This window comes from Ailuropoda melanoleuca, chromosome 5, assembly GCF_002007445.2.
Source record: "Ailuropoda melanoleuca isolate Jingjing chromosome 5, ASM200744v2, whole genome shotgun sequence".
In the NCBI taxonomy this organism is placed as follows: domain Eukaryota; kingdom Metazoa; phylum Chordata; class Mammalia; order Carnivora; family Ursidae; genus Ailuropoda; species Ailuropoda melanoleuca.
The window spans coordinates 85,774,470-85,796,798 of record NC_048222.1 but is presented as its reverse complement, the minus strand read 5'-3'; the positions used below and the strand labels follow the sequence as shown (position 1 = coordinate 85,796,798).

At 37.3% G+C, this 22,329-nt stretch overlaps 1 protein-coding gene across 2 annotated transcripts in view; it reads left to right on the top strand.

Moving 5' to 3' along the window:
- GALNTL6 (polypeptide N-acetylgalactosaminyltransferase like 6) overlaps positions 1 to 22,329 on the top strand; it is a 1,184,120-nt gene that overhangs the window by 407,929 nt on the left and 753,862 nt on the right. For both annotated transcript variants that reach the window (XM_034661384.1, XM_034661383.1), the window contains exon 4: positions 18,444 to 18,552. In XM_034661384.1, coding sequence (XP_034517275.1) covers positions 18,444 to 18,552 — 109 coding nt within the window. The remainder of the gene's footprint in view (positions 1 to 18,443; positions 18,553 to 22,329) is intronic.

Here is a 22,329-nt window from a genome sequence, read left to right as displayed (position 1 = left end):
AATGCCCTTTCCTGAGGTGCCTTGGTGGCTCAGTAGGTTAAGCGCCTGCCTTCGGCTCAGGTCATGATCTCAGGGTCCTGGGATTAAGCCCCGCATTGGGCTTCCTGCTCAGCAAGGAGTCTGCTTCTCCTCTCCCTCTGCTTCTCCCTCTGCCTGTGTTCTCTTGCTTGTTCTCTCTTTCTCTCAAATAAATAAATCAAATCTTAAAAAAAATAAAAATGAAAAGAAATGTCCTTTCCCCAAGTTGGATAAGTCTCTGGTAGTCAGTCACTCTTTTCCCTGAAGAGTAGGTATTTGTTATGGAGAACACTCTAGGCATATTTTACACATGTTGCTTTTCTTTTCCAATAGAGCCATGAGGGGATCTTTATGGCTTTTCAACATAATGACATGATACCTTCTTTCCTGGAAGTAAAACCTAGGAAAGGATGGGGACTCCTAAATCCAGGGACTTGAAATCCAATCATACTTAGTTTCCATCAATTCATCAAAGTTATTATTTAATTATTACTTGTTTATGGCTCCTGCATCTTCTGCTCCAAGTAAAGAGATCTTGGCTGTGGCTTTGTCTGTTTGCCTGTCTCTCTAAATTTCTGGGCGATGGTTTCCCTTGAAACCTCAATTTTCTGATGGATCCAAGAAAAATTTGCTCAGCTTCGTTCTTGTAGTAAGGACAAGGGTGACAACTTTCAAACTCTTCATAGGCTGAAGTTGAAACCGGAAATCCCTTACAGTAATTTTTTACAGTTCACTTTTCGAGTAGTTATATTAGAGAAATTTTAAAGGTCTAAATGCNTGTAGTAAGGACAAGGGTGACAACTTTCAAACTCTTCATAGGCTGAAGTTGAAACCGGAAATCCCTTACAGTCATTTTTTACAGTTCACTTTTCAAGTAGTTATATTAGAGAAATTTTAAAGGTCTAAATGCTGGGGCGCCTGGGTGGCTCAGTCATTAAGTGTCTGCCTTCGGCTCAGGGCATGATCCCGGCGTTATGGGATCGAGCCCCGCATCGGGCTTCTCCACTGTGAGCCTGCTTCTTCCTCTCCCATTCCCCCTGCTTGTGTTCCCTCTCTCTCTGGCTATCTCTCTGTCAAATAAATAAATAAACAAATCTTAAAAAAATAAATAAATAAAGGCCTAAATGTTTATAGCAGTTGGGAAGACCAGAATATTCAAGACTTTGAATGGAAGCAATTTATTGTCCTAGATATATAAGGTTACTGATTTTTACATTAAGTTACTCTATACTAGCTTTATTCTATATGACAAAATATTAACTGAAAATCTGTGATTTTTATATTAAAATTGAAAATATAATTAAATTCTCCATCAGTTGAATACGTACGTGTGTATTTATGTACATTTCCCGTGTCCTAAGTACTATGATGGCTATTTTACAGGTAAATCTTATCTTCATTTTGCAAATATGTGGGATAAGTTGTATTATTCCCATTTTGTAGAGTAAGAAAGTGAGACACTGAAATTTGTGCTCTTAACCACTATTTATCTCTCTGAAGAATCAGAAATTATCCATTTCAGATATTTGGGATAGTAGAAAGATGTATGCTAAAGAATTTAGCCAAAGTCACCTTTATAGATTAGATCACTTTGCAATCAGAAAGTATCTCAGATTATACAAGTATGTGTTGGTCATCTATTCTTAAAGCATATAGATAAAAGAGTAATCCTAATTGTAAAAGTAAAATAGTTTATTGTATTCTTACTCCTTGATGTCTATACTTACTATTAATATGAAATATCTCCTTCATTAATACTTTTCAAGATACCAAAGGCAGTAAAGTAGAATAAATTGCATCGTTGTGCACTTGACACCCTTAACATAGAAATGATAAATACCATGCGGATCTTTGTTTCATGACCAAATGCAGACAAATCTTTTTTTCACATTTAATAATAAACTATTCAGTCTCATATATATGCTCCATAAAATAGTGTGTTTTAAATTTAGTTCTAATTTTAAAATCTTTTGACTATAAGCTATAATTATAACAATCAAAGTTGTTTCCCGTAAGTAAATTATTTTCAGAGTACAGAGTGGATACCAGGAAAACACAATGATCTATTATCTTTCATGTATACAATTTGTTGAATAAGATACTCTAAATTAAGAGCTTGGAAAACATCTTTGCTGGTATTTGAAATAATTAGGTATGAAATTCATGATCCAAGACCCTTTTAAGATTTAGATTTTAAGTGCTTTCTCTTCTACTTGTCAAATACTGACATTTTATCATTTGGTATTTAAAGAAGTGGAAATTCCCTTCTTCCACCAAACACTGCAGACAAATTATATTTATGCTAGATAATCAATACTATTACAAGCAACCTGGTTTGGATATTCAAAAGCATTGGCAATTGTGACTGAAAAGATGTGTGCCCATCCACATAAGAATAGGTCTCTCTATTCAGATAAAATACTTTGCATAAATAATTTTTAGAATGAAATTTTCCAGTGGGAAAAATATTATTGCTCATTTGACCAGTAAATCCAATTACCTACCAGGTATCCCTTTTTCTAGGTCTTAGGCACCTTAAATTCAGTATGTCCTGAACTCAACTCATCTCTGTCCCCTACCTTCCCCCCACATCCCCCACTACTTAAATTAATAAAGTATAGAAGACCTCATTGAAGGCAATCTTAAAAAGTTCACTTGTTTATTATGTATTTTTAAGAATATCACCTTTCTAGAATGTAAAGTCCTCAAGGACATGAATCTTTCTTTGCATTAATCACTGATAAATCTCAAATACTCATGTTGATGCCAAGCACATAGTAGATGCTCAATGAATATTGGCTCAATGAATGCCTCCTCCTACTAGAATATAAGGTCCCCGAAGGCTACAATTTTGTCTGGCTGACAATTATATTTTCAGTGTCACAGCAGGCATTCAATAAATACCTGTTGACTGACCAGCTAAATGGTAGATTCAATAAAATTATACCAGCATTAAAATATTGATAGTGGAAGGGGAACATGGAAAAATACCCTCTGCTCTCTATCTCTCAGCAATAAATCTGATTTACCAATGATTCATTATATTTAAATCTGTTTGTTAGGTTGTGATACAACTTACAATAAATATTTGTTATATTTTTGATGTTTCACCATGACTGTGTTACCTTTACTAAGTTTTCCTGAAGATTGAACTAACTTGAAACAACAACTCAGCTGTTAAGACAGGCTCAAAACCAGTGTAAAGTTTGCATATTGCAGCTGTCTTCACCATTTAGGAAAATTTCCTTCAGATAAAAATTTAAAGTTATCACTACCAAGGTCATTTAAAATTGCAACAATACTAACAGTAGAAAAGACCGCCCTGAAGGTAATGTTGAGGTTGAGGTTATCTACATTTGCATGCATATGGTTGATGCATTGATGATTTTAGTTATTATGAAAATGATAAAAAATGCCTGAATTCAGCATATGTTTAGACAGTGATATTTTAGGAGTTTGAAATAGATGACTAAGCCATGCAATAGTCTAATCATTTCTTAATTATGAACTAATTCTATATCCTCAGTTGTCATTCTGGGTTTAGTGCTATTCTGATGTTTATTTTGTAGGTAGTTACATAAAAGCACCAGGTGACATATACAACTTGGAGAAAGAATTGACACTCAATTTTGGTTTCCTTGTCACTATCATACTCACCACGACAAAAGATCTTCACTTCTTCTCTCTAATCCTCATTTCATCTTTCTGTGTTATATGTTTCCCTTTAGACATAGCACAGTGAGCTCAGATTAATAAGAAAATAGAGTCATATTTTATGATAATATTGATTCTGGAGAACAACTGAGGATGCTATGTTTTTTCCTTGAAGAATTGATAGGGTGGAATTCTAGAGGCACCATATGATGTCCTTCTGAAGAAAAATTCAGGGGGTCATGAAACCCAGGCTTTATACCCCCAGAAAACTGCAAGTGTATGGATTCTCCTTCACCAGGGGGCCAGGTGATTCTTGAAGGTTAATATAATATGTTTTTTTGTCATGATCTTTCTTTGCTTTTAAATTTTCACAGAAATGCTGTCCACTTCTATACTAAGTTTTCTTTTTTTCTTTTTTTTTTCTTTTTTCTTTTCTTTTCTTTTTTTTTAATCTTTCCCCTTAGGAATCACAAAGTGAATACTTTGAGATGAAAAAAAAATCTCAGGAAATTTGTCATTTTTGTAAGATGCTGATCTCCTGAATATTTCTCCAAGGTATGCTGCTGCATGGCAATCAGGGATAAGGAGGGCTTTCCTGCTGACATGTTTCTGTTGTGATGGAAAAAAGTAAAAATTATAGTAATTTTGAGGGTCACTATCACAACTATTCTACCTTATGTGCTAAAACAGAAATATAGTATGTCAGCTGGATTATGGGTACTGCTGAGTTCTTACCCCTGTTTAATACCAGGGAAGCTTTTATCAAACACATAACAGTTATTTTCTTTAACTAAAACAAACAAATTACTCTTAACAGTATTGTCCTCTATTCACAGGAGGATAGTTTGCTACTAATCTCTCTGGTTGCTAACAGAAACTTCTGTTTACTGACAATTAGTTCTGGTTATAAGGTTAATGAAATTTATGAAGTAACAATGTGGGGAAGAAAATTAAAACACATTTTTTTTTCTTTCTTTCTTTTTCAGCTACCCAGACATGTGTCTGATCTAAATAAGGAGGCCGCTTCAGAAATTCTCCACAAACACTCCAAGAAATCATAAAATGAGGATCTGTGACCTTTGCCTTTGCAAACAAAATGTTTAATTTTTCCCACTGATCAAAGAATGAAAATCTCATTAAAAATAGTTTCAGAGAGATTGGAACAGGAAGCAGAAGATGTTAGTAGAACTCTCAAATTGTGTGTTCCTTGTATTACATGAATATAGTTACTTAAAATAAAATGTTGATATTACTATAACATAAGTATGATAGAATCCTTTTTTATTTCTTTGCAAATGAATTCTATTCATTCCATAACCATTACTATATGACACAATTTCAGTCTGCAAGTTGTGTGATCAATGTAACTTTATCATAAGGAAGAAATGATCTTATCTGGGGTGCTGAGCATCAACCCACTCAATTGTTTTGCCTATTTCATGCTCAAAAAAAAAAAAACAAAAACAAAAACAAAAAAGGGGGCGCATGGGTTAAGCGTCCGCCTTTGGCTCAGCGTGTGGTCCCAGAGCCCTGGGATTGAGCCCTATATCGAGCCCCATATCGGGCTCCTCCGCCGGGAGCCTGCTTCTTCCTCTCCCACTCCCCCTGCCTATGTTCTCTCTCTTGCTGGCTGTCTCTCTCTGTCAAATAAATAAATAAAATCTTTAAAAAGCAAAACAAAACAACCACCAAAAAAAACCCACAAAAAAACAGAGCTCTGTTTAGTTACCATTTACCAGAACTTACTCTTTCTCTGACTTTCACTTTTGCAGATTTCCTCACCCATCTTGCCTCAGTGTTTGTCTTCAGTTATAATGATCTACACAGCCACCTTGCGGAGAGACTATATGAGTTTTATTAAAATGATGCATGAAAAATCATTCTCTGCTCTCAGGAGTTGAGATACCAATACAAATACAGAGGATAGGTTTCTATGCTCAAGGTCTTGGTAATCTCAGCCAATTTCACAGCAGATAAAAGACAATGCCATCAATTTCTAAGGCAACCGAGTGAGGTCAAGATTAAGATTGTGGCATAAGTCTGGCATGGGTTCGGAATGGTAACTGTAGCCTGGATATTGGAAGGCATAATCTTATACAATGTATTTTGTAAATATTTGAATTTGTTTAACATTTTAAAACTAAGATATTTTATATAGCAACTCAGATTTCCAGATTCTGTTGAAAAATTTTAAAATCTAAAAATACGAGTGGAACTCCTTAGTACAGCCTCCTTCCTGCTTCAAATGTTTGAGTTCTCAACTCCCCTTCAGACTCCATTTTTACAAAATTGACAGGGAGATGAGGTTTCAGTGATTGATACCAGCTCAAGGCTTGTTTTATTTTATTTTATTTCATTTCATTAGTATCTTGGAATTATGTTAATGACATCACATCTGAGAATTTATATGGAATGTAAAGAACGAGATTTCTGTCCAGTAAAAAAAAATGATTTTATGTTTTGACACTAACTCATCAATATGTTTGTGAGTATATAAAAATGCAGAACTTTCACTGTAGATTATTCTAGGCCCACTGCGTGTTTTGTAGTTGGGTTCAAACTCTGGAAGAAAGACGATGTTAGAACAGCAAAACTAACATTTGCATAACATTTCATTGTATTACTCTTCAGTTTGAGAGGCTTTAATGATTCCCTATGACTCAGTGTATAAAGTCGGAAGTGTATGAATTTTTTTGGCTTCATCTTATCTCTCTAGTTTTATTTTCTAATATACTTGAATGACTTTATACAATAAAGTTTGAATAAATGAATAATGAGAGAATCATAAAAATCTCCACATTTGTTTATTTTCAGTAATTCATAAGATTTAAAGGCAGACTTAGTTCATATTCTAGTTTAGCCCTTATTAGACATGTGATCTTGAAGACTTTTAATTATGTGACCTTAACACTTCTGAACTCCAGCTCATAATCTGGCTCATAGAAGGATAAAATTGTGTAAGAAGAAATGTTCCTCATCTCCCTTTCCCCAACCATACCATCCATTATACTGCTTTTTTGGTAGTGTTCGATTAGCTTAGAACATCTTCCAGGTGGCTTAGAAACTTACTCACACCCATTATAAGGTTTCACACCCATCTTTATATGCTATTAACATCTACTGTCATAGAGTGTGGCTCAGATAAGTTAGTATTTGTTTAAAGGTATATAAATTTTACCTTGCAACTGTGTTCTAATGTTTCAAGAGCAATGCAAATAACTCAAATATCCATAAAAAATAGCCTAGATAGCGAAAACAACTGGCATTTCTATGTCACTTTTTGACAAGCCAAGAGCTTTCACACGCTTTATCTGATTTACTACTTTAAAAACCTTTTAGGGTGGGCAAGGGCAAGGTAGATATTATTTTTATTATCCTAATTCCATATATGAATTTCACGTATTTCATAACTGAGGGACATAAAGGGAATGTAGATTTCCTGCACATGGTTTCAAAATATTTTTATTTCTGCCTTCTGGGCCTGGATCCAGGGTACTTCTGCTACACTGCATTGTCTTCTAAGGAGCAACTATAGTGGTAGCTTTATGGTTGATTGTAAGAATAAAAGCCCATTGGTCGTTGATTTATAAAACCTAAGATAGGTTTTAGGATACAGACAATCTTTTTTTCATAGAGATTTACAAATGTGTCTTTTCAATGTCATCACTATCTGTACGTATAACAAATAAACCTACTCTAATTTAGAGGCAGGCGCAAGATATTTTATTCACCTGCATTTTGCAGACAGCCCCTGAGACATATTTTAAGATTATTCACTAGTTAAATGTAGTAGTTAGATAACCCAAGAATCTATCCATTCCTAGAGTGGTGCACCTGAGTTTTTTGCCCATTCGTGTTACATTTTTGAGCCCAGAAAGTGTTTCAGTTAGCTACCTTTGGTAAACTCATTGTCTACAAGTCATGTTTTACTCTTGGAAACATTTTATCTTGACCCATTCTCAAGGATATTATCTTTCAGTAGACTCCAGGATTCAGCTCTATTGCATATGGTTTCTACTTAATGGATTCTGTCTCTGCCATCCCTGGTAATTTTTTCAAGTCAATTATTTGTAGTGTAGTGACACTGCAATGAATAAAAAGTCTGCAAGGTGAAAAACAAAAGGTGCTCACAAATAAATGGCCGACTGAATGATGGGTCTGAAATACACGCCTCATGAAGGTACGATTCTCCTTATATTTATTTTACAAGGTCAGAGATAATGGATCTGTACTACTGTAATCATAGGGAGGACACATGGTATAACCCAGGAGAGAAGCAAATGGATCTGGGTGCTGGAGACTGCTTATGTGAAAGGAAAGGTCAGAATACTGATGGGTCATTTCCTGGATGGCTAAGCTGTCAGAACCAGGGCAGTTCTATACAAATGTACTGGGACTGATGTAGGTTTATTCACCTACCTTTCTGGCAGGTGAAAAGGATACAAACACACTTAATCTTTATATTGGTCATCAGCCCTGGAGGGAAAAAAAAGATTCTTCGGTAGATCATGGCACATGCTTTGTGAATAAGTCTGACATGTTTTCTTAATGTGATAATCGCATCGCTTTCCTATTCATATGGATTAGTGGTTCTCGAACTATAGCAAGCCTTAGAATCACCTGGAGAACTTGTTAAAACGTAGATTTCTGTGTCTGTGTTTTCTCAAAGTTTCTGATTTAAGAGGCATGAGTTGGGACCAGGGAATTGTATTTCTAACAAGTTCCCAGGTGATGCTGACGCTGCTGGTCTGTGAGAAGCACTGATACAGATAAGAAGAGGTATTAGTGTAGCAAATCCTCAGATAGCCTTTATTAAAGCACCGTTTCAGATGATCTGCTTTAACCTGATTCCTCTGCTGTCATAAAATTTTCTCATGATGCTCACACACCTTGCTGGAGTGCTGGTAACTGCCAAGAATGTATAAGAAACTTTATTTGAGATTTATTTTTTATATGAAGTAATATTTGTAAATAATGTAAATGTAATCATAACATAAAGCCTATAATGGTAACTAGCAACCTCCTAGCCCATTTCCCTCTACTTGTACTTTCTGATACCCAGGGGCAACAATGTCAATATTTTATCTTTACTCTGTTATATGCATCTATGTTTGTAGAAGGCATGTGTGTATTACTGTTGCTTGATTTTTTTCATTTTGTTTTTTATCTATTGTTTTCCTATTATATAAAATGTGTATTTATTATCTTTTCCACCCTTTCCCGCAACCTTTGGTAGAGTTACAACACCAATTTTAGTTAAACCAGTGTTTAGTTAAGAGTGTTCATACCTGAATCAAATAGTGTGCTATAATTATAATTTATTTCTTGTACATTGTTTTTTTATCCCCTCTAGTCTTATTGTCCCAATTTTCATTTGCTTCTATTTTTATGCATGCATCATTAATTCACCCCAATCTCTTCAGAAGAACTGTAACTTTTCAAAAAGTGGGCAAAGAGTAAGTTTATCTATTTGTTTTTTGTTTTTGTTTGTTTGTTTGGGTTTTTGCGGAGCCATTCAGGGCAGGGGGATCTCTAGGCTTGCTGCCATTTTACTCCCTTCCTTCAATGTTACAACTTTGCCATTGGCTCTCTTGTTTCTTCTGTTTTTGTTTTTGTTTTTTTCCCTTTTATCTTAGTGGGCTTCCTTGGTCCTTAATTTTCCAAACTATTTCTTAATTATTCTATGCTTGCTACCTCATTTTCATTTTCCAAGAGCTTTTTTTTTTTTAATTCTCTACATGCTGCTGCTGCTTTTTTTTCTTTTTCTTTTTTTTTTAAATTTCTGTTTCTATGAAAGAACTTTTTTTTAAAGCTCTTTGAGGGAATTGAATTTAGATTTTCGGGGCAGGGAAGAATTTTTCTGAGCCTTACGTTTTCTCTGTTTCCTTCAAATTTATTATATATATATTTTTTATTTTTGGCCTTTGAATTTTATGTTAAAAGGCCGCCCAAATATTTGGTAATCCTTGGCTACCTGTTCATACTTATAAATGAAGTAGTGAAAATACTACTACAAAGTTTTATGGGTTGAGGAGGACTTCCCCATGTAACTCCTGGGTATATACCTAGAAGCAGTACCCTTACCTCTTTCAACTCAATTCTCCGGATAGCATCTGTCTCTTGTTTAAGGGGTGTAAAGGGATGGCAGCTTTCTGGGAGCCAAGTAGGGGCAGATAGCTTTGGTCAACAATGTTTGGTATATAAACTTACATGGAACCTTGAGTTTCACTATAGCTTGTCACCCTTGTTTTCAATGGTTTCTAATAGCCTGGAAACATCTTCTCTCATTCAAAATCCACCACTCTATGGGTGGGGAGCACAGTAGGTGGGCCTCAGAAATCACTTTGATGTTGGAATTGATAAGAGAACCCAGGAGAATCTAATTGCCCTGTATAAAAATGCCAGTCATTTTGTTTTGAACTTTAGCTTCACCCTCAGAAATACCTGATGCCTCTGATTTTAAATATTTTCAAAATTCAGTGGCATTAAAAGTGTTCCCTCTCCATAATCTCAGCCATTTACGAAAACTTTATGTCAATTTAACTATCTGCTTTATTGATTCATCTAGTGCTTTATTGTCATTTTCATAGAATGTCTAGAGAAAGCGAAGATTAACTCTTTTGTTCAATCTGCTTTGTATTGCCAGTTGCTAAGAATTCTCTACATCAAATGATTCAAAATAAGGGAACTAGAATGTGCCTGGTAATGTTGGAGGAGGTCGTGGGAAGGACATGACCGCTGGCTGACCCCCAAGCAGGATCTTGCAATTAGAGGATCCTCACCCCTCCCTGTCCTTCTACCAACTTTCCCACACTGTTTAAAGGGCGTAGCTTTAAGAGAGGAAGGTGTTGTTTAGGCCATTTGGACTGAATATATCCTGACCTGAATCTAGTTAATGCATCCATAAAGACTTTTAAGATTTGGTGCCTGGGTACAGAGATCTGTTCCTCTTGCGGAGCCCAAGATAAGCCTCTTATGTAAGTTCCGTGCTTCTTAAATGCACTATGCAGTGCGTGGGATTGNGTGTTCCCTCTCTCACTGGCTGTCTCTATCTCTGTTGAATAAATAAATAAAAATCTTAAAAAAAAAAAAAAAAAGATAAGCCTCTTATGTAAGTTCCGTGCTTCTTAAATGCACTATGCAGTGCGTGGGATTGGCCTTCCTCTTTCTTCAGTCTCTTCCTACCCTCTATGTACAGGGCCAGTTTGTGAACCAACAACTGGCAAGCCAGCTAGGAGACAAAAGAAATGGTCTTTGGGAAGGATGCATCTGTGGGGAAAATGACGAGTTGGCTCTCCACCAGGAGGCATGGCCTGTGTATTAGACAATGTGGACCAACACGTGAGCATGGGGGCACCTGAAAATGCTGGCTGGTTTGATGCGATTGGATGAGAAACTCTATATAGAGCACTGTGACAGAAGAGTGGCAGCTGCAGTGGGCTGGCCTCTGCCGTGGGCAGTTCAGTGGCCAGTGATGCCCAACTCTCAGGATTTCTTTTCCTTTAATGTCCCTGGTTCTTGGTCATGCGCTTTGAAAAATGACGAGGTGGACCCAAGTAAGAGTGGTGGGCAGCAAAGAGAAGTTTATGGAGCAATAGTACAAAGCTCCCAAGGTGGCGGGGGGCCCTGGGAGGGTTGCCCTTGGACTTTCTGAGATTAGGGGTCTTTATGAGCTCTTTTGTGGAACTAGCTTTAGCAACCAGGGTGTGCTGAGTCATGCCAATCAAGGTTTTGATCACGCATCTGTCTACCTATTAGATTAATGTTTACGCCTGATGGTCCTTTTGGGCTGACATGTGGGGGCTTCTGTCTTAACTGCTCCAGCCCACTATAGTGATAAATGCTTTGTGATTGTTTCATTTTAAGATGTTTGCAGAAGTCATTTCTGCAAGCAGAATGCTAGTGTGCTCCTGTCTAAGCTGCAAAACAGGATGTTAGCGCTGTTTTGTCATAGCTGTCCTGACTTCATACTTTTTGTTGGGGACCCTGGCCCTGTCTACTTAACTGTCCAACTAACTCCTAACACAACTAGAGTTAGGGAGCTGGAAGAAGAGCTAAGGTTAGAGAAGGACTTGCAGTGTCCACTACTCTCCTGGCTTTGGGGCTGGCAGGCAAGGTGGTATAGCAGGATAAAATGTTGGAAAACTTAGTGTGCCATTTTGCAGAGGTAAGAGGGTCTAAGCCCCCATGGCTTGAAGTCCAAGTACTTGTGACGAAGCCTGATTGGGATGCTAAGAGGTGGAATCCCTTGGAAGGGGAGGAGGGCAAAGAGGAGGATGTTGTATGATTGACACTAAAACAGACGAAATGCCCCATGGGTCTGACCCCTCAGCCAAAGGAAAGCAAAGGCACAGCAATAGCAACCCCAGCCAGCAGGGCCACCCCCAATTCAGGAAATGTTCATGATGAGAGAGTATATTCCCACTGAGCTTACTGATAACAGTTGCCAAATTCTAGCAGAAGGCTAGAGAAAGCATCCACACATGGTTAGTGTGGCTATGGGGGAGCCATATCATTTCTCTGACCAGGCAGGAGGCAGAGAAAATATGCAACATCACCACACACCCTGCCCTCTGGCAGTGTCTTCATGGTGCTCTCAGGGGAGCTCTCACTCCTTTATATGTTGGATTTTCTAGACTGCAAGGAGGCTTTATCCAAGGAGAGGATCTTCATGGGCAAGTGAGATCCTGGCATGGGAATCTATGGAGGATGTACAGCAAACATATTGGGAGTTGGAAATGGGATAGGCCATCAATGCCCCTTTTTAAAAGCCCCGATCAGGCCACATTCACACATTCACTGCAGGAATGAAAGCAAAGATTCTCCAGTCCACTCCCAGCACTTGGTGTGGGACACTGATATCCATGCTGAACTAAAGCCTGAAACAAGACATTTATAATATTGGGTAATCCATTGCTGATAGGGGGGAAACTGGCAAATCCCAGGGATGGGTACTTATCTGTGAGAAAGACCTGAGACAGAGAGGGAGCTTGAAAACCTGAAAGGCTATCCCAATCAGCTAGCTACAAAAGGTTTGATGAAAATAACCCAGAAACAAATGTGGTTTGACCTCATTGCTGCTGGAACCTCCACCTGAACATATAGAACAGCAACTCAACACTGTTGGCCAGCCTGTGGAAAGCTTTAAAACATGAACAACAGTTTAGATCTGTTCCCCTTGCCTCTACTACCTCTGATGTCCCACCAGCTCCAGCAGAGGCCTCAGGGATACAGTCCTATTTGGAGTGGTGGCCACCATGCCCCAAGTATAAGAGGCAGGCCAAGAGTGCCGCCAGGTAAGTGCTGTTGGAGGCCATCAAAACCCTCATGTTGAGCTCAGTATTCATGGGTGCCCCAGAAATGAAAGGTGTTGGGTCTGGTTGATATTGGTGATAAATATTCTCTAATACATAGTAACCCTCAGATGTCTTCTAGACCCCTCAGTGCCAACAATGGTTAGGGAAGGCAAATGGTTGTGGTCAGGAAGATCCCTTTGACACTGCAAATTGGACATTCTCCACCCCTCACCCCCCCACCCCAAGAGTATGAAATTTTTATCTCTCCTATACCAGAAAACATATTGAGCACTGATATCTTAAAAGGTCAAACTCTGCAAAAACGTTTTGGGTGAATTCTACCTCTGGGTTAGAGCAATCAAACTAGCGCTAAGGGGTAACACCAACTTGGAACCAGTAAGTCTCCCACTCCCTATGAAAATTGGTAACTGCCAAATAATATAAATTACCTGGGGACATAAGTAAATAGGAAAAACTATCAAAGCCCTGTACGAAGTAGGTATTATATGTCCTCCCATAATGCTTTCAACAGTCCGATACAGCTAGTAAATAAGCCAAATGGCTTATGGCTGATGACCATGGACTACTGAGAATTGAATAAGGTAGTGCTCCCAATCCATGGGGCTTTGCCCAACATTGCTACCGTCTTAGATACCTTGGCTCCAGTCCTAAGAGTACATCATATAGTACTGGACTTAACAAGGGTTTTTGGTTTTTTGGTTTTGGTTTTTTTGGGTTTTTTCCTCAGTATACTCCTGACTGCTGAGTCACAAGATCAATCTGCCTTCATGTGGGAGGGGCAAAAAAGGACTTTTCAAGTGCTTCCTCAAGGCTACCTCCACGACCCTGCAATATATCATGGGATGGCAGCCCAAGATCTGCTCCTGTTCTTCTTTCCCACATCAGTGAAATGGGCTCATTACATTGATGATATAATGTTAACAAGTAAGGACTTACCTCTGCAGCAGGATATGCTGCAGATTTTGCTGGAACATCTGCAAGGGAGAAAATGAGCAGTGAACCCACGGAAAATTTCATTGCCCCACTTCTGCCTTGGCTCAAATGCCCGCTTTGACTAGGCAGCATGCTGTTTAGAGCAGAGGAGCACCAGATCCACCAGCCCACTGTCTCTAGGAAGGCAGGTGCTTCTAGGCACTGCAGAGGATGTAGGTCTTCCAAATCCCCCTGCCCCTGTTCCTGTGTTGGCTAGGATGTCCTGTAGAGAAGCAGCAGGGGAAATTCCCAGTGACTGATGTACTCAGGGCTCTCTATCCAGAGACAGCTTTTGCTATTCAGCCCAGCACTGACACCATCTGGACGGAAGCAGGAACGAACCACAGCAGCCAGTAGGCTAAACTAATAACAGTTTGGCTGGTGATCACTTGGCCTTCAACTCTTTGCACTGACAGTTGGGCTGTTCTAAAGGGATTAACCCTTTAGCTTGGACAATGGGAACCTGAGGGGTGAATGATCATGAATAAGCCCTTGTGGGGTCAGGATGTGAGGAAACACATGTGGGTTCACCTGTGATAGCCTGAGGCAAACCTGTCTCCTAAGTCTAGATTCCTAAAGGCACCAACACCCCCTGGCAATCAGGAAGCTGATGCTCGGGTTTAGGTATAAGCCATAAACTGACCCTTGAGTAGATATAGCAGATTGGTTTTATAGAAAGAGCAACCACCATGGTGCCTGGGTGGGATGGTATATTGTCAAAGATGACACATTGCCCTTGAAATACACTGACTTGTTTAATACAGTAACAGCATGTTCTGTGTGTTCTAAACAACGCCTAAGGCAACTGTCAAAGGAGACTGGGGCAGACTTCCCAAACAAAGCATTCCCAAACAGTGAGATATTAGCAGATTTGGCACCCTCCCTCCTAGGGGGCTTCTAAACATACCTTTGTTTGTGTGGACACTGCCTCTGGCTTAACCCTAGCTTCCCTCTGTCTCTGTGCAACCCAGACTGCCACCGTTAGAGGATTAGAGAAGCTGGGTATCATGTATGGATACCCTCGTTGAGTAGATGGTGATTAGGGGGTTGCATTTCAAAGGTTGTGATGTGCAAGACTGAGGAAAAGAACATGGCATTGAATAAAGATTTCATCTTCTCTCTAACCCCAAACAGCAGGGTTGGTAGAAAGGAAAAAAAAATGAAATATTAAAGCTGCAGTTTAGATTACTAACAGGCAATACCTCTTTGGCCAGGTGGACTAAAGTACTGTTGAGGCTTTAGTACATTTTTATGGTCAACCGGTAGGCTCTATTGCCCCATATGCCAGACTGGGGACCCCTGCCAAGGCACCAAGTACTATAAAGGTATGGAAGTTGTGGGATCAATAGGCTGTGCTGCTGAGAATGTCAAGTCCCATCATACCTAGGAAAGGAATTATCTATTGGAATTTGCAATGATATGTCCTACTGGGATGGGTGAGTTACTTAGCACCCCTGGGAGAAGGGGAACTACTCATTCTCCACTGGTATCTCATTGTCTTGCTGCAAGCTAGACTTATTGGAAAGCAGTATGCCTGGAATAAAATAGGCACCATCACAAGAGGGAAGAGGGTGAGGGTTCTGGTCTGGCATATCCCACTCCCCAGTCCATCTCCTCATGCCTGACAGTGCTGCCTCCCCCAGCCAACATGTCAACCAAGTCAAGTTTCTAAAGCTGTCAATTTCTCTTTCTTTAAGACCAGGTAGGCACGTTCTGTTTTCCAATAGAATAGTCCTTTGACTACCATCTTTGGTTCCTCCACTGGGCTGAAGGGCATTGTAGCACACATAGAAGTCCTTATTAAATTCACCCGGCAAGCCTTAAAGAATAGTCAACAAAGTCTGTCTTTAGTGAATACCGAAATGTCTCAAATGAGAAAAGTTGTCCTCTAAACTAGTATGGCCTTGGACACTCTTACTGCCCTGCAAGGAAGAGCCTGTGCCATTATCCAAACAGAATGTTGTGTGTTCACACCTGATGAGTCTGTTAACATATCATTTTTATTAAATCACATGAGGATACAAGTAAACATCCTGAGCAATCTAACCCCAAGCCTAGAGGACTTAGTAAATCAATGGTTGTGATCGTGGGGCTCTTGGTGGAGAAAAAAAAAAAAAGTTACTTATTTTAGGAATCATTATCTTAACTTGTATTTTTACTTGTATATGCCTATATTGTTGCTGTGACCTCTGCCTCAGATGCAGCCAGATAACAACCAAATGAACCACTTCCATGCTGATAAAACCCTTGCTGAGTTCATAGGGTGCATTGCAGAAGAGGGGGAATGTGTTAGATTGTAAGAGCTGGTCAAGATGGGTGAAGTGTTGGAAGAGATCATTATGAGGACATACATGACTACCAGCTGACAGGAGAATGGGGCCTGGGCAATCAGAGGCTCCTCACCCCTCCCCTGTCCTTGGAACGTACACTCCACCTACCATCCCTGCACTAGCTGTTTAAAACAACAGCTGGAGAGAGGAAGGTGTTGTTGAGACTATTGGACTGCTTATGTGACTGAACCCAATTAAGGTCTCTATATAAACTTTTAAGATTCTGGTGGGCCTGTGCAAGGATCTACTTGTCTTGTGGTGCCCAAGACAAGCTTCATAGTAAGTTCCCTTGCTTATTACACCTGTCACCTACCATACTGGAGTGGCCTGCCTCTTTCCTTGGGCTCTCCCTGCCCTCCATTTTTGGGGGACTGTTTGTGAACCAATAGGTAACCAGAGAGAGTTTTGTAGATTTGGAGTTTACACAAGAATATCTTCATGTTTAATGTCAAAATTTATTTTGAAATTATGTATTTTAATCTGAAAGTGATGTTTATAAATTGGTATTACCTGAATCAGTATAAGGGATTTTCATTATTGCTCAGTATTTATTATTGCAAATGCAAGTTTGAGACAAAGCATGAGTTTTGCATTTTAAAGCTATTTGATTATTTAAAACTTCTGATTCCCAGCTGAGTTTTGGTAAAATTTCTAATTATGAGATCAATATCAATTAGAAAAAACACATGACATGTTTTTTTAATGTTTGTTATTATAAGCCCAAATTTCTTTCCAAAATTATTTTTCCTTTTTTCTTCTATTTTTACTATATTCTTTTCTGTTAACTCTCCATAACTTTTCTTTCTTGTCATTCCCCTTCTAAAATTTATTATTATCCTTAATATTTTACATAAACTCTTCATCATCCTTATATGTTTATTCTTCTATTGTTTTCATTTTCCTGAAATCACCACTCTTGTAATAAATTCCATCAAATATCTAGATAATAGTCACCTGATTTGGCAAATCTTTCCTCTGATTTTAAGTACTTTTTTTTTATGTCAAGCTCCATTTTCATCCTTTCAAACAAGTGGATCCTTTATAACCTACAAAGATGGACTGAGAGAGATAATTTTTCATAAGCACAATAGTCATACTGTTTCAAACTAAGAAATAAGACATTTTATTTGCCTTGGAAAGCCTCTTAGCATAAAATTCCCTCACTGAAATGATTCATCTTTTGTTTTATCTAAATTGAAACTTTAAATTTTTTTCTCTTCGTTCTGTAGATACATTATTTCAAAAAGTAAACCAAATAAAAGAAAAATGGTATGTGAATATGAAAACATTTATTTTACATCATGTTGAGTATTAAGATTGTGAAAATAAATTTCACTCAAAACATTTGCTTATTACCAAAAATAAACACCAAAAAAGTAGTTTTAGCATGTACACAAATATTATTTTCAAGTTGACATTGGAACATATTGGGTTTTACCAAAGTATAAAACATATGTTGTGACTATAGTTGTTGAGTGGGTGCTAATTTCAACGGCAAGTGTAACCATGTACCATACTTTAACAGAAATCTAGATGGGAGACGGTATTAATACTTATTATGACCACAATTTTGGTCTTAACAGAACTATTCCAAGTTCTGACTTTGCCACTGCAGTTTAATTAAAATTATTTTAGTTCTCTGGGCCTTTACTTTACGTGGCAGAAAAATGGAGATTTGCAACCACAGATTATTACAAAGATTAAACAATTTTTTATACACAGAGTGTTTAACATAGTGCCTGGCGCATAGTGAGCGCTCACTGGATGGTTGCTAGTATTATTATCAGGCCATTCAAATATACTTGATCAAAATGAATGAAACTGTACAAATCACAAACAAAATCAACTCCATTTAATACCATTATTGGTATTTTGCTCAGAGGAGGTGATACAGTGAGTTAGTTTCTCTGATGAAACAAAATAGGAAATGGTGGGGGTTGTGGGTGACCCATGCTTTTATTTTAAAAGCTGGAAAAGGGTTTTAAAATGTATATTAATCTTGTCACTAGCAATAGCTTTCTTTTCAGTGTACTTAGAAGAATCATTATTCAACAAATATTCTTTGTTTGCCTATTATGTGCTCGGTGTGTTTACCTACCATGCCAAAGGAAATACCTTCTTTTTATGCTCTGAATACTTTCCTTTTCCACAGACATTTCCACTGGGCCTGGGAGATGGGCAATTCTATGCATGGACAGATGGTTTGAGAAGAAAGGACTGGCATGACTATGAAAGCATTCAGAAAGAGGCTATGCGCTCAGGTATGAAGTTCAGTGTAAGCCAAAGTGCTACTTTACTTACTGCAGTGTCTCATTTGTCACTTAAAGGATCTCTAATTAGCATTTCTTCTGCATACAGTAAGGTATGTCTTGTGGGGATGTTGGAGTCAATGCTGGACAGAATTAAAACAATTTCAAATTCCAGAGAGTAAACAAATAACGAATAGCTTTTACGATATTAGCTGAAGAAGAGGGCATACAAGTTTTAGAAATCTATGATACTTCATATTTCTGAGCTGCTTTTTAATAATTCCTGGGGATATATTGAGATTTATCAGTGAAAGTTGCCTTGGTAGACATCTGTCTTGAGCTTGGTTCATTTGTTAGGGCTTAGGGCTAGCTAACTGACAATGCACAACATTGAAGGGGTACCACAATTCTAGGCATTGGTGGGGGTACAGCAAGTTGGTGAATCACAGGAGCTGGGGGACTGAGGTTGACAACACTTGAGCAAACAGGCAGGCAGTTAAAAAGAATCAAGTAAGTCTGTATATATGCAGCAGAATTCTAGTGTTGGGCTACATAGAGATAGAGAAAACATATTACTTCTTGGAAAAAGTAACAGGAAAAATTAAGTCCTTGTAGGAAGACTGTAAAATTAGGTTGTTGGTAACAGGGATTCAGAAAGGTATATAATTAGAAATCAAATGAACATGAGTAACATATGATAGGAAGTCCATATGCTTTCACTCAACCGGAGGAGCTCTGTTTTTTTTTTCATAGTGAGGCTGTCATAGAAATAGAGAAGCTGTTATTTGGTAAAGACATCTGAGCAGCACTGAGACACTGCATTCCAAGTCAAAGTCAGCAGCAAAACTGTGACTAATCACAGTGTGAGGTCCTCCTGGTCAACCTTTCTCATAGGTCATCCCATCAGGAAGACTGAAGTGAGAATATTTAAATAGCTATGCAATTATTCAGGCTATGAACTCTTCTTTGCTCTGGTTTGGTTGTGGTTGACCTAATTAAAGTCTTCTTTCATGTTCTTCTTCCATTCCTTTCCTCAAAAAAAGCTCCCCTCTCCCCCCAACTTTTTTTTAAAGTTGCTCATCCCAAAGATGTTCTCTATTTGTCAGAGAACCAGCCTCTTCCATGTTTCATTGTCTCCCCATCTTGGCCATGACCCTGTGAATGGAATAGTCACGAGAGAGTTCTTTACCAGCATCCTCACTTTCCTGGCTCTCTTATCTTTCTCTTCTATTTGCTCCATTAGCCCTGTATGAATCCAACCATCTGTTTCTCTTTCTAACCCCAGGATGCTAAAATTTTTTGGAGATGTTTACATAATTGAATCAACTGAAGCTGCAATTTATTGAACAGATATTTTGTACTGGATAACTTTACATATGAATTTAATTTACACCTCATAATGAATCTAGTAGTTATTATTATCCCCAATTTGTAAGAAAAAGAAGAGAAAGAAAAAGAAAAATATGGAATTGAGTCCTTAATGATTTATTAAATATTATCCAAAGTCAAACAGTTAAAAATCTGCAGAGCTAGATTAAAAATCAGGTCTTATCATGCTCCATTACACCCCACTGTCAGACATCAAATAATAATATTTGGGCAATATGGAGTAATGACAAGAGCATATATGCAAGGGAGAAACACACCTGGGTTCAGATTCTAACTTTTCTCTACATGAGCTGTGTAAGTAGCAAATCAATTTATCTTTCTGATATTACTCTTTAAATAATTGCTGTAAGGATTAAAGAAGATATACCTAAAGCAATTGGCCAGTTATTTGGACATATTAAAACCCAACTAATGATAACTATAATTATTAATTCATCTAAGTTTCTTTCCCTTGATTTGGTATGCCTAACCTTCACTTGTACTGATGAGTTTTAGATACAAAATCCAGTACTCCACATTTATTTCTGTTTCATATGACTCTTTCTGCCTCCTGTGTAAACATGCTGTTGATGCCCTCATCTTATATGGGCCAAGGGAAAGTTGACCTACAAAGAAAATTGGTAATATAACAAATTTTCTAAAGTGTAAATTTTCTATAGAGTTAAAAAAAAAACTTTTAAATGCTAAGATGTTACATGATTCACTGGAAGATACATGACAAAATAGACTGAAATTCATCATTTTTTAAATTATATGAAATAGAACATAAATAAAAGGACTATACACACATAAATATATAAGCAGGTACATAATCAAAATAAACATCTCTGGTATTTATATCTAAGCCAAGGAAAAGGATCATCTGTGTAGTTTTTTACTACCTATTTATGTATACCTAAACAAATACTGTTGCATTTTTCCTGTGTTTGGACTTGATCTAAAAATTGAGTCATAATGCGTGACTTTCTTTCTTCACTCAAAATTATTTTTGAGATTCATTTCTGTCAATGTGTGTAATTCTAGTTGATTCATTTCAACCATTTAATTTTCTACAACATCCTCCTCATCATGGGCATTTGGGGAGTTTCTAGGTTTGGGTGGTTATATATAATATTGCTATAAGTATTTTTGTACATGGTTCTTGAGTAGAGGTTAATTAAATTAAGAGATAGTTGACTATTTTTCAATATTGAATCGTCCATTCTATAGCATATATTATATTTATTTGTTGCTTATTTATTATCTTCAGAGATGTGTTTATAATTTTATTCTCAGATTTTTTTAGTGTTATTCCTAGAAATCTGATGTTTCTAGAGTGTTAATAAATTTTAATATTTATTTGAATGTAGAAAACTTTCTGAACTCTTGTATTAATTATAATCGTTTACCAATAGGTTAGCTTGAATTTTCAATGTAGATACTCCTAATATCTGCAAGTAATGACAGTGCTTATTTTTTTTCATTCTAGATCTTATAATTTTCATTCTTTTTGTTCAGTTCTAGTTACTGCACTTACTAAGTATTCCAGTGAAATGGTGAATAGTGGCTGTTAGTGGCAACTCTTGACTTGTTATAATTCTGACCAGAGCAAATTAGACACTACTTTAAGGTTTTATATCTCTATTTAATAAAAATATACTTTATTATGGTTCCTAAGCTTTCTGGATCTAGTTTGCTGAGAGTTTGGTTTATTTTTGTTTAAACCTAAATGAATGTTGTTTTTATCAAAGGTTCTTTTGTTTGTTTGCATCTATTTATTGAAATCGATAATAAGATAAATTTTCTCCTTTAATCTGTCATTTGGGTAAATCATTTCTATTGATTTTGTAATGGAAATCAAACTTGCAATTCTAGACTAAATCTGTCTTTTTATTTGTTACTGGATTTGATTTGCTAATATTTTATTCAGCATTTTTGAGTATTTGTGAGTGAATATTTGACATGAGTTTTTCTCAGAGTCCTTGTCAAGTTTTGGTAACAATGTAATGATAGCTTCATAAATTACTTGAGTAATAATTTCTATTTTTCTACACTTTGTAACTGCTTGTTGTACATGAGAATTATATTTTTGTTAATAATTTTGGAGAACTGGTAGCTGAAACTATCTGGACCTGGACTTTTTTTGGAGCAAAGAATTTTAACTACTACATTAACNTATTTTTCTACACTTTGTAACTGCTTGTTGTACATGAGAATTATATTTTTGTTAATAATTTTGGAGAACTGGCAGCTGAAACTATCTGGACCTGGACGTTTTTTGGAGCAAAGAATTTTAACTACTACATTAACCTTTTTTTTTTTTTAAAGATTTTATTTATTTATTCGACAGAGATAGAGACAGCCAGCGAGAGAGGGAACACAAGCAGGGGGAGTGGGAGAGGAAGAAGCAGGCTCATAGTG